Consider the following 12,010-nt stretch of genomic DNA (forward strand, 5'->3'; position numbering starts at 1 on the left):
AACTTTTAAATGCATCCCATGTACCAAATCCTGAATTCAGTTCCTGAATTTAAAATAGGAAGCAAAAAGCATGTAATTTATCTTAATTTAGTAGCTTTATTATTCTATTTCCCTAAAGTATTAATGCTGACAGCAAAATATATAATAGAGGTTCTTTGCTCATTGAGCTATGAATTTGGCAGGTTGCATGAGCCTAAACCTATGATTAGGTTTTTAAGCAGGGGAACATAACAGAGTCCTCCTGTCTGTTGACAATTGCTTTATGAATGGGTCTTTTCCAAAGTCCTCTTTGTTCCGGATTAAAGTACATCACAACCAATTGTCCAGTGTTTTAGCAAATGTAACCTGAGCAAGACTTTCTGTGTTCAGTTAGAGAAAAAGCGGGTGCTGTGAAGCACTCAGCTTGTAACAATGAGTTTTGTGATAGATAGCACTGTGCTGAGGATGAAAATAGAAACGTAGGCAACAGAAATCTCAGACTTTGCACAGTTGCAAGTGGACTTAACCATCCCACTGGACTCCCTGTACCCTGCTCTGAGGAAAAGTGGCCTTGGACCACCCTGGCCCAGAGAGATTTCCATGCAGCTCTCAGCAAGAGTGATGAGGATCTAGTCAAACTCTAGATGCACACTGTATGATACAGGAGAAAGTGTTAACTGTGTTATATTAATGTAAAAAAAATATCACTCTGGAAATGTGAATGAAAGAACTTCAGTGATGTGGAAGGGTGCACACACATTGCTTCTGATATGAAAATAAGACAGACATTTTATTTCTTAAGCTCCTCATGGCCCAACTGTGTGCCTGCTAGCACAAAAGGGGTTTTCCTCTGCTTCCCAGAAAGTTCAAGATTGGTCATTTACTAGAGAGTGCTAAATTTACACATGCTACCAATTTCCCAGCTCACAGTTTTACACCCTTAGTAATAGTGTAAATTCAAGTTACTTGATAAGTGATTGAGATAAGGCCATCCGTTAAATTCTGCTCTTTTTATCAGTGCCATAAGCAGGCCCCACGTGTCTTTTTTTGAATGTTTGTTTGAAAACATAATAAGTAACAAAAAAAGGTTGAACTATGGTAATACCATGATATGTGTTGTGTCAAAATTGGACTTTTTTCTTTTCATTCTCTCTCTGACTCACTAATGATATTATAATTTTGATTTCAGGTAGGTATCTTGGGTTTGCCAATAAACCATTCAACTTTAAAAAGGAATTTTACATCCCCATTTAACTTTCATACTACTTCATTGTTTTATTGAGGAGATCTATTTATAGACGTATGAAAGACGTGTGCTGCAAGGATCAGTAATTGCTCATCTCAGATTAAGTTACCTTATGTCTAACAGCTTTTTGTTTCTGCCCTGCATGTTCCTTTCTCACACAGGCTGAGCAGCCCAATGCATCCGAGTTGACCTAATGATGTCCTTAAAGAGCCTCCAGGTATCAGTTAAGCCTTCTGCTATCTCGCTGGGGATAACCCCAGTGGGAAATGATACTCAGTTTGAGGAACGTGCTTGGAATAGCACCACTGATATTAAAAGGAACTGTAGTCTCCTTACAGGCTAAGAGCAGGTTGTGGATGGAGGTAAAGGTGGACTGGAGTAATTAATGTAGCCTTTCTCAGGTCGTGGTTTTAGAGCATGTTTAGTGTTTTGGTTTGCATTTCTGCCTGTAGGTGTGTGTCTGGGATCAGTTCTCAGCAAGGCATTTGTTTGTTCCTATGGTGTGCTTTCTGATGAGACTTGTTTGCTCCTGAGCACGCTCTGTTCTGTGTTGGGCAGTAGTCACTCCTGAGAGATGGTGCTTTGTGATGGGAGCACACACCCATGATTTTCTTTGAAGGCTTGAGGCCCTGGTTAGCAAACAAACCTTTGGACACATTTCACGGAAAAAAATGGCAAAAACACTGCTAATGGAGAAGACAACAAATGGAAGGTCAAAACATGTTACCAGGATTTTGCTCAAACCTTTCCCCCAAGCAGTCTGGTTCTGTTTGTGGCTCATCACTTGGAGACAAGGAAGCAGTGTTATGACAACTATTGCTGGCAAAGCAAAGATTAGACAGGCACCCTTCACCTCCTGGAAAAGCATAAAAACTCCTGACTACAAGCACTGCTTTGGTAGAAGGACTGTAATACTATTGCTGAGAGAAATCGTTGCACATTAGTAAAGCCTAAGAGAGGGTAGCATTAGTTTCTCTCCTGATTAGGATTCTCATGGGGGACTTCAGTCACCCTGATATATGCTGGGAAGGCCACAGGGAGTCCAGGAGGTTCCTCCAAGTGTATCGATGATAACTTTTTGACTCAGGTGGTGGAGGAGACAACAAGGAAGAGGTGTGCTACTGGACTTAGTACTGACAAAGAGGGACTGGTGGAGGACATTAAGGTTGGCAGCAGCCTTGGCTGTAGTGATCATGAGAAGATAGAGTTCAGGATCATGGGTAATAGGCACAAAACAAGTAGGACTGCAAACTTTTACTTCAGGAAGGCTAGCTTTGACCTCTTCAAGAAACTGCTTAGAGAAATCCCATGGGCCAAGGCTCTGGAAGGTAGAGGGGCTCAAGAGAGCTGGTTGATATTCAAGTACCACTTCCTCCAAGCTCAGGATCAGTGTATCCCTATGAGCAAGAAATCAGACAAGGGAAGCAGGAGACTTGCTTGGTTGACCAGGGAGCTTCCAAAAAAGCTCAAATGGAAGAAGAGACTGACCACTTGGGAAGATTACAAGAATGTTATCAGAGTATGCAGGGATGAAACAAGGAAAGCCAAGGCCTCCTTGGAGTTAAACCTGGCAAGGGACATCAAGGTCAACAGGAAGGGTTTCTTCGAGTATATTGGAGGCAAAAGGAAAATGAGAGAAAATGTGGGCCAACAGTTGAATGAGACAGGTGTCATGGTGGTGGAGGATGCAGAGAATGCAGAGTTACTGAATGCCTTCTTTGCTTCAGTCTTTACTACTGAGGCCAGCCCTCAGGAGTCCCAAACTTTGGAGGTAACAAAGTCTGGAGGAAGGAAGGCTTTCCCTTGGCTGAGGAAGATCAAGTTAGAGAGCAATTAAATTGGATATCCACAAGTCCATGGGTCCTGATGGGATGCACCCATGAGTGCTGAGGGAGGTGGCAGAAGTCATTGCTAAGCCACTCTCCATCATCTTTGAAAGGTCCTGGAGAACAGGAGAGGTTCCTGAAGACTGGAGGAAAGCCAGTGTCACTCCAATCTTCAAAAAGGGCAAGAAGGATGACCCAGGAAGCTACAGGCCAGTCAGCCTTACCTCCATCCCTGAAAAGATGTTGTAGCAGCTCATTCTGGGGGTCATCTCAAAACATGTGGAGGAAAAGAAGGTTATCAGAAGTAGTCAACATGGGTTCACCAAGGGGAAGTCATGTCTGACCAACCTGATAGCCTTCTACAAGGGCATGATTGGATTGGGTAGGTGAAGGGAGAGCAGTGGACGTTGCCTACCTTGACTTCAGCAAGGTTTTCGACACCATCTCCCACAACATCATCATAGGCAAGATTAGGAAGTGTGGGTTAGATGAATGGACAGTGGGGTGGACTGGAAACTGGCTGAAAGATAGAGCTCAGAGGGTTGTGATCAGTGGCACAGAGTCTAGTTGGAGGTCCATAACAAGAGGTGTTCCCCAGGGGTCAGTACTAGGTCCAGTCCTGTTCAATATATTCATCAACAACCTGGAGGAAGGGACAGAGTGCACATTCAGCAAGGTTTTCTGATGACACAAAACTGGGAGGAGAGGCTGACACACAGAAGGCTGTGCTGCCATTCAGCAAGACCTGGACAGGCTGGAGAGCTGGGCAGAGAGGAACCCAATGAGGTTCAATAAGGGCAAGTGTAGGGTCCTGCACCTGGGGACGAATAACCCCATGCACCAGTACAGGCTGGGGGCTGACCTGCTGGAGAGCAGCTCTGCAGAGAAGGGCCTGGGAGTTCTGGTAGACAGCAAGTTGACCATGAGCCTGTAATGTGCCCTTGTGGCCAAGAAAGCCAACGGCACCCTGGGGTACATCAAGAAGAGTGTGTCTAACAGGCCTCAGGAGGTTATCGTTCCCCTCTACTCTGCCCTGGTGAGGCCCCATCTGGAGTGCTGTGTCCAGTTCTGGGCTTCTCGATTCAAGAATGACAGAGAACTACTGCAGAGGGTGCAGCAAAGGGCTACAAAGATGTTTAGAGGGCTAGAACATCTCTCTTACACAGAGAGGCTGAGGGACTTGGGCATTTTTAGAATAGAGAAGCGAAGACTGAGGGTGGATCTTATCAATGCTTATAAATACTTAAAGGGTGGGTGTCAGGAGGATGGGGACAGTCTTTTTCCAGTGGTGCCTAGTGACAGGACAAAAGGTAAGGGACACAAACTTGAACATAGGAAGTTCCATCTAAACATGAGGAGGAACTTCTTTACTTTGAGGGTGGCAGAGCACTGAAACAGGCTGCCCAGAGAGGTTGTGGAGTCTCCGTCCCTGGAGATATTCAAAACCCGCCTGGACATTGTCTTGTGCAACCTGCTCTAGGTGATCCTGCTCTAGGCGATCCTGCTCTGGCAGGGGGGTTGGATTAGATGATCTCCAGAGGTCCCTTTCAGCGTCTACCATTCTGTGATTCTGTGATTCTGTGAAGGGTTTTGCACAGAAGATGGATTGACCATCCCACCACATCCATTCCCAAGGGGCAAGGGAGATGCTTGTTTCTCCTGTCTGAGATTACTGCTACTTAGCATCAGTTCAGGCATCACTCTGATTTTTTGGAGAAGCCCAGCCCTGGTAGGAGGTATGCTGCAAGCAGGAGCAGTAGCCCCATCCCAGTTTGTTCAAATGCACCATTGGAAAAACGTAGCTGAGCAAACTAAGAGAAGTGATTTAGCAAAATAGAAGGGCAGGTGGAAAAATAATTTACTACTTCTGTCTTTTACTGTTGTTTGCTGGTTTTCCACCTAGGCTTGAGTTGCTCAGTGCTCTCGCAAGGTTTAAGTAAAGGTCAGCAGCTTGTTGAGGTGCGGTCGGTAATTACATTGATCTGTTTGCAGTTGTGCTCATTGCAGGCAGGGAGATCCTTCAAAGTTCAGACCCCTTTTATCTTTGACTTTAAACGAATACAAAGCTGGCACTGTTGTTTTATTAGAACAGTTAGATAAAACTAGACCTAATCCAGCCCTGAAAGTGCATTGTTTCTCTATTAGCACATGAAATGCACTGCAATTAGTCTGCTAGCATATGGGGAATAATTGGAATTCTTGTGGTTTTGAACACTTCAAAAGACCCACGTTCTTCAATTTGTCTGAAGAGCTTTGCTTCCTGACAGTGGTGCCTTTTTTTCACAATGTTAGTCAGGAGGCTACTGTCTGTTGGGGTTTACTTCTCGCTGTCTGTTAGTTATTATTAGACAAATGTGCAGGCACCTTTGTGAGATACTTCTTTTAAGAAACCAAGTAGATTTGTTTTAGCTTTCTTTTCCCTTTTCTGAGATGGGTATGGGCGTCACTTCCTATTTCCTCTAACAGACTTCAATGCTAATGCATAGTCACAGAAGCTGCTAACATTCAGGAGAATGTCTCTTAAAGTTGTAACCCATGTTTATTTTGCATAATAATAAATATGAGGTACAAGATACGTGTTTAAACACGCAGTGTTTAGTATGAACAGCAGTGTTCTTGGTTTTGAAGCGTAGACTGCTTCTGTGGCAGCCACAGGCTTGTTTGGCACACAGCTTTTCTCTCTGCTGGTTTGTTTTTTTTTCAATTGTGTGTAAATGTCAGGACAATGGTAGTGAGGTCCAAAGCCCACCTGCATCAGCAAAGTCCTTGCCATGGACCATAGCAGGCTTTGAATCCAGTGCTGACACCAGGAGAGGTGGGCCATGGCATTCCCAAGTTCATGTACCTGTAGCAAAATGTAACCCCTCTGGTGTTCAGCCCTGAGAATCCCACACATGGAAAGACAGAGTGAAGCCATATGCAGGCCTGTTTTCTTTAGTGAGGTTGTTCCTGAAGGAAATGAGATGTCATCTTGTGTAAGAATACTGTGAGAAAGAATGGAAATTACTTCCTTTCTTAGTGGAAACCATCAAAGACTCCATGTTTCCAGTAATCTCTATCAGTCTTGTGGGCTTTCTTAGAAGAAAACAAGATATTAAACACAAAAACATCGTTGTTTTTTGTTTAAGTCTAAATGCTGTGAATGTCAATTTGGGCAGCTTTTTCTCTGGAGCAAGCTAGTAAATGTTTTACAAAGCTGTATTTGTAGACATTTGGGGTTTGTTTTATTAATTGAGAATCTGTAAAGAGCATCTGTTACTCTGTGTCCACAGCATCATCTCAGCCCCATTTGGTGAACTGTTCTGCTGTCTTAATAACATCTTTAAAGCTGACAAGAATCAGTTAGGACAACTGTAATTGGATTTGTAATCTGGAGGATCTCTCTCTGCCTTGCTTCCTGCTGCTCTATCAGACAGAAGCTAAAGGCAGGGAGAAGAGAAATAAATCACATTCATCTTCTACCCTGTGAACTGCTGTGGTGAAAAGGAATGTCCTGCTCAATCTGCCATCTGCCAGAAGGGTGCACAGAACTCCCCGTGTTGAGTCTAGCAGGGACCTGGTTCGTGGCTTGCTGGCTGTTGGTGGCTGGTTGTCTCTTCTTTTTGGGGCAAAACCAGTTGCCTTAGGCACTGCTGAAACATCAAGCAGGACCAAGTTTGCTCTGAAGAGCAAAGTATGATATGTAAAAAAAGCTTGCAAAACTTTTAGCTTGCAAGTTTTTGGAACAGCGCCACCTCTCTTTGGGAATTCGCTGCCGCCTTAGTTAGAACGGGTTATTTGACACAACTGGAAAATGCCTCCAAGGATGGAGACCTCAGCCTGACATTTGTTAACGAAGACTGTGTCAGCCCGGGTGTGAGGCAAAAGCTCATGAAATGCTCTGTGCTGGGGCTCAGGAAGCTGAACAGCAGTAAGACTGGACAGCAGTAGGCTTTGGAGCCTCTTCCTTGATTTAGCACTCACCATCCTTGTGCTGGTGTAGTGAGTTTGGCTTTTTCTGATCAACTGACCTTATTTCTTAAATTATGGACAGTTACAACCGTAGTGTTAGTACTGTGGGTTGCTTGAGTCAAGTGGAGTTGAATGCCTTCTCCACGCTTGTTCAAACAGCTGAACTCAAGGCAGGCATTCATGTTTAACCATGTCCAGGCACCATTTGAGTGCTTAGTGGTAAGCACAGTATGTACTGATCAGGGTAACCCTATTGAAATCAGGGCCAGGGTATGAGCTGTGTCTGCAAGCAGGTATTTGTGCATTTGGGATTGTGGCAGTAGAAATTGTACAGTAGAATTAGTCTCTGTTGCCCAAGTTGTTTAACCGACTTAGTTCCCTTTAGGGCTGGATTGTGGGGTGGATCAGTGATAAATCTTGTATTAAAGAATGCGTTACAAAGGACAAGTGCGAGTCAGAAAAAGGTGTTTGAGATGAGGGTAATGCTGCCCATTCAGCAGAGCTGTAGGCTAGCTGGCAGCTGAATGAATGTGTGTTGGCAGGACCTCCGAGGGCATCTTTCTTCCTTCTGCTGTTAACGATGGGATTTGCCTGCATTGGAGGAAAGAGCAAACAAAGACCTCTCTTCTGTACTTTCTCAGTTTGAAATCCCACTTTGTTATGAGAGAGGTGAGGGACACTTTCCATTACAGCAGCTACCTTCTCATTCCTTGTCATCAATGCTAAGGTATCTCATGCTCATGTAGAGTTCCAGTCTGCCATCGGTGCCCTTGGTTGGTATATTGGTCATATCCCAGAACTAGGTTATTCTTCCCAAATATACTTTATGTCTGTGACCATGAAGACATCCTGAAACCTCATTTCATTTCCCTCGGCTAAAGCAATGACATTAAATTCGATGTTGAGTACTTCATGAATAACCTTTATTCATTTTGGAGTTTTATTTCAACGGGCATGTGTTATTATAGAGGGCTCTAAAGCATAAAATTACCCATGCAAATATAATCCCAGCATAATGCCATTAATCTAATTCAGATTTATTCTTTCTGTAAAAACTGCTTTGTCCATCTTCCACCACTTCCTGAATGTCTGTGGTTTGATGGAGCCAAGGCATTAGAAAGATATCTTTAATGATAAAGAGTCGAAGGCTTGATGAGATGAAGGTTATTGCAGTCACAGGGATTGGGCACAGGCAAGGTAACAGGGGTTAATATATCAGAAAGGAGGCAACTGCCTTGCCAAGGATAAGCTGATGAACATTAACATGTAGAAGGAAAGAAGACTGAATCCTGGAACTATCACTTGGGCTAAGGAATCACATGCTGTAGTCACAGATGGTATTCATAATCATTACTTTTCAGAAGAAATTCCTTCACTAGATTACTGGCAAATGGTAATTTTATGATAATGACAAATTGCAGATGTATTTTCCAGAATCCTGGAAAACACTTAGCTAGAATGGGAAGAATGCCCTGGTTAATCTCTTTAGCATGTTACTCTTTCTGTTTAGAAATTCGGAATCCCACAGGATTAGTTCCAGGACCTGTGCAGTTCACAGCAACCCAAAAAGAGAAATCCAGACCCAACAGTGGCCTCAGCATTTATTTCTCGGGTGAAGGAGCTAAGGAAGGGCATGGCCAGTCCCACAGACATGTTGGTGGAGTGAATGCTCATGGACAGCTGTGTGGCCAGAGGGTAGGAAGGGGAGAACAAAAGACATTCTGCTGCTCTCTAACTGCTGGGATGTGCAGTTTTCTTCCTTTCTTTAAAAGGACAGAGAGGAATTTGAAAAGAAATGGAGAAACGTACTCAATGGCATAAAATGAGTTTGGCACAAGGAGAGAGTAAATAGAAGAGCATTCTTCAAAGGAGATGTCAGACAGTAGGGATGATAAAATCACTGAGCAGGTGGAAAAGGTGACCAGAGAGTGATTATTCAGTTTGTCACAGTAGAGGAACTGAGGGGAGTCAAAGGAAATTATCAGGCAGCAAATTTAAAATGAGCAAGAAATACATGTTCACAGACATGTTGTGGAACTGAGTGCCACTGAGTATTGTGGAGTTATAAATGAGATCAAAAATTCATGGAAAATAGGTCTCTCAAAGGTTATTTTAAAAACAAGGTGTGGATGCAACTTCTTGCTGTGGAATTTTCTAAGATGTAATGCTGACAGCTGCCTTATTTTATACCATGGCCCTGAACTTATAGTACCTGCCAAAGACATGAGACAGGGCTAGATGAGCCCATGATGGTCTAACGAGATCTGGCCCACCATATCTTTTTCATGTTCACACATTCACATAGGTTGTGGTATTCCAAAATATGTTGTGGTTTTTGTTGGTTTTGGCTGTATCTAGACAGATTTCTCTGGAAGGTTTCAGGTCTGTCCTGGTGTGGGACTGAGCTCCACAGATCAAGGGACAAAGTTTGGATCTCAGTACACATGAAAAATACTCAAGTGAGATCCAGTACTCTGGCATGAGTCCTGTATTCTCTCTTCTTTCTCTCCCCACAGTAAATTGCTGCCAGCTGGGGTTCTGATTTCAGACCATCATGTCAATCTGATTACCATTTTAGTTACACCTTTTCTACTCTCACATTGCCTGTTGTTCCAGTTTTTAGCCCTGTATTCAAGACAGAGGGATAGAAAGCAGACAGAAGTGTGCTGCAGCCTTTTCATTTGGCTGTGTAATTGCCTTCTCTAAGAATTCAAACAAGACTGCCTCTGTGGTACTTCTCAGTTTCACATCGCTTGTGGATGAAATGCCTTGGCAGGCAGAGCTTGCGGAGACCACTGTCTGCTGGCACCGAGAGAGTCGATAAGGACCCAGAAAGCCAGGAGCATTTCTTCCATGTGTCCATGATGCCATGGCAAAAGCAGCCACTTTTCTACCAGTGTTATTTTAATGTCTTTTAAGAAACTTGCTTCTAAATCTTCATAGCTGTAATTCTTTTGCATTGTGATAATCTTCCTCCTTAAAATTTGCTACTATCTCCCCCATATCAGTGACTTTAAACCTCCCCAAACTGCCAGGTGTGGAGTGACCAGCTGAAATATAGCAGGGTAATGACTGCCTTTTCTACACCCAGAAATCACAATTAGTACTAGAAAAAGAACTTGATAAAGGAGTTATGCTGCATTCACTGTCAGCGGTGGAGCACAACAAAGCTGCAGTTGCTCCCAGTGGAGGGTGTTCATGCCCTGGAACTGTGCTCCCAGAAGTGTTGTTACACGAGGTTTTCCCTTCCATCTGGGAGTAGTAACTTCTCTTTCGAACACCTTTAGGCAGCGGGCTGAATTCATGCAGTACCTGCATCATCTCTGCTACCTCTTTGCAGCCTCATCCATCCAGGTAACAGTTTTTTTTTTCGTGTTGTCCTTCTAGGGATATCTATGCCCATTCCAGTCATTGGTCTGCAGGATGACTCCAGAGTGTTTGTAAATGGCACCTGTGTCCTCAATGATGAGAACTTCGTCCTCATTGGATCCTTCATGGCATTCTTCATCCCTCTCATCATCATGGTGATCACATATTGCCTGACCGTCCAGGTGCTGCAGAGACAGGCAACAGTGTTCATGTGTGGAGAGGTGCCCAAGCAGAGGAGGAGCAGCGTAAACTGCCTCAAGAAGGAAAACAACACAGAGAACGTTTCAATGCTTCACAATCACGAGGGGGCATCCCACTTGAACTCTCCTGTAAATAAGGAGGCAGTGCTTTTTCGGAAAGGAACAATGCAGTCCATCAACAATGAGCGAAGAGCCTCCAAGGTCCTGGGCATTGTCTTCTTTTTGTTCCTCATCATGTGGTGCCCATTTTTCATCACTAATGTCATGTCTGTCCTTTGCAAGGAAGCCTGCGATAAAGACCTCTTGAGTGAGCTCCTTGATGTGTTTGTTTGGGTGGGGTACGTTTGCTCTGGGGTTAATCCCCTTGTATACACACTCTTCAATAAAACGTACCGCAGGGCTTTTTCCAATTACATCCGTTGCCAATACAAGACGAGTAAAAAATCAGGACTGCGGCAGAATCAGTGTCTGAATGTTGCTTCAACAGCTTTATATGGGAAAGATCTGACTTTAACTAGTTATCGAAATGGCAATGAACTCAATAGCATGGAACTAGACGAAGCTGAGGAGGGCCTTGAAATGCAACCAGGGACTTCAGAGGTCTCCATAAACAGCTGTAATGTTGTAAGCGAAAGAGTGAGCTGTGTGTAAAGGTGGCTCACACAGCCTTTTGCTACGGTGTGTCTGTAGCCAAAATATATTGTGTAAAAATGTAAGTGTTGGTCAAAGGACAATGTAAATACTGCATTCTGAACAAAGCTTTTTTTTTAAAAAAAAAAAAAAAGAAAAAGAAGAGTTGTCTTTCCAGTAGAGTACCTAAAATCATATATATTAATATACTGCAGTGAAGTTTAAGGTTCTATATTTACTGTTAATTCTAGATCAGAACTATTAGTTACTTTGCATATGTCATGGACAAAATGTTTGAATTCTTCTTCCAGTGCATGAACAAAAATGCTGAATATTTATCTCAGGTGGCATTTGCTGGAGTCCAGAATGGCACGTTAATAGTTATAAATCAAATACATGCTATTAGACTTGGTCAGTATAACTTTCTTTTTCAAGTTGACAGTAAATATATACTTTAAATCCTCACCCCTATTTGTGCCGTGTAAAGACTCTACAGAAACCTGGCAGAGAGACACCACGAAAGCGTAGCGGCTGTGCAGGCACCTGGCCAGACATGACCTGTTATGGGTAGTGGCTTGCTGTGGCAACCTTGCACTTCAAGGGCCCTCTGTTAAAACTCCCTCTCCAATCCTGCTATTTTTTTCTATTCCGCAGGAGGCTCTGTCTCCCCTAAGGAAGGTGGGGAATACAGTTCTAGTGTGGTTTTGCGATCCTGGCTGGGATCACTTGCACACTTGGAGAAGAAGCATGAGCAACAGAGCAACCCCCAAATATCTATTTCAACCATTTTATAAATGGATGGCCTCAGA

General features: G+C 43.5%; 1 protein-coding gene across 1 annotated transcript in view; it reads left to right on the forward strand.

The window, feature by feature from the left end:
* HTR2C (5-hydroxytryptamine receptor 2C) overlaps positions 1–11,262 on the forward strand; it is a 45,773-nt gene extending 34,511 nt beyond the window's left edge. The window contains exon 3 of the mRNA XM_086469826.1: positions 10,390–11,262. Within this exon, the coding sequence (XP_086325952.1) occupies positions 10,390–11,222 (833 nt within the window). The 3' untranslated portion in view covers positions 11,223–11,262. The remainder of the gene's footprint in view (positions 1–10,389) is intronic.
* Positions 11,263–12,010: the final 748 nt, after the last annotated feature.

This window comes from Leptosomus discolor, chromosome 9 (genome assembly GCF_034619465.1).
Source record: "Leptosomus discolor isolate bLepDis1 chromosome 9, bLepDis1.hap2, whole genome shotgun sequence".
Lineage (NCBI taxonomy): Eukaryota > Metazoa > Chordata > Aves > Leptosomiformes > Leptosomidae > Leptosomus > Leptosomus discolor.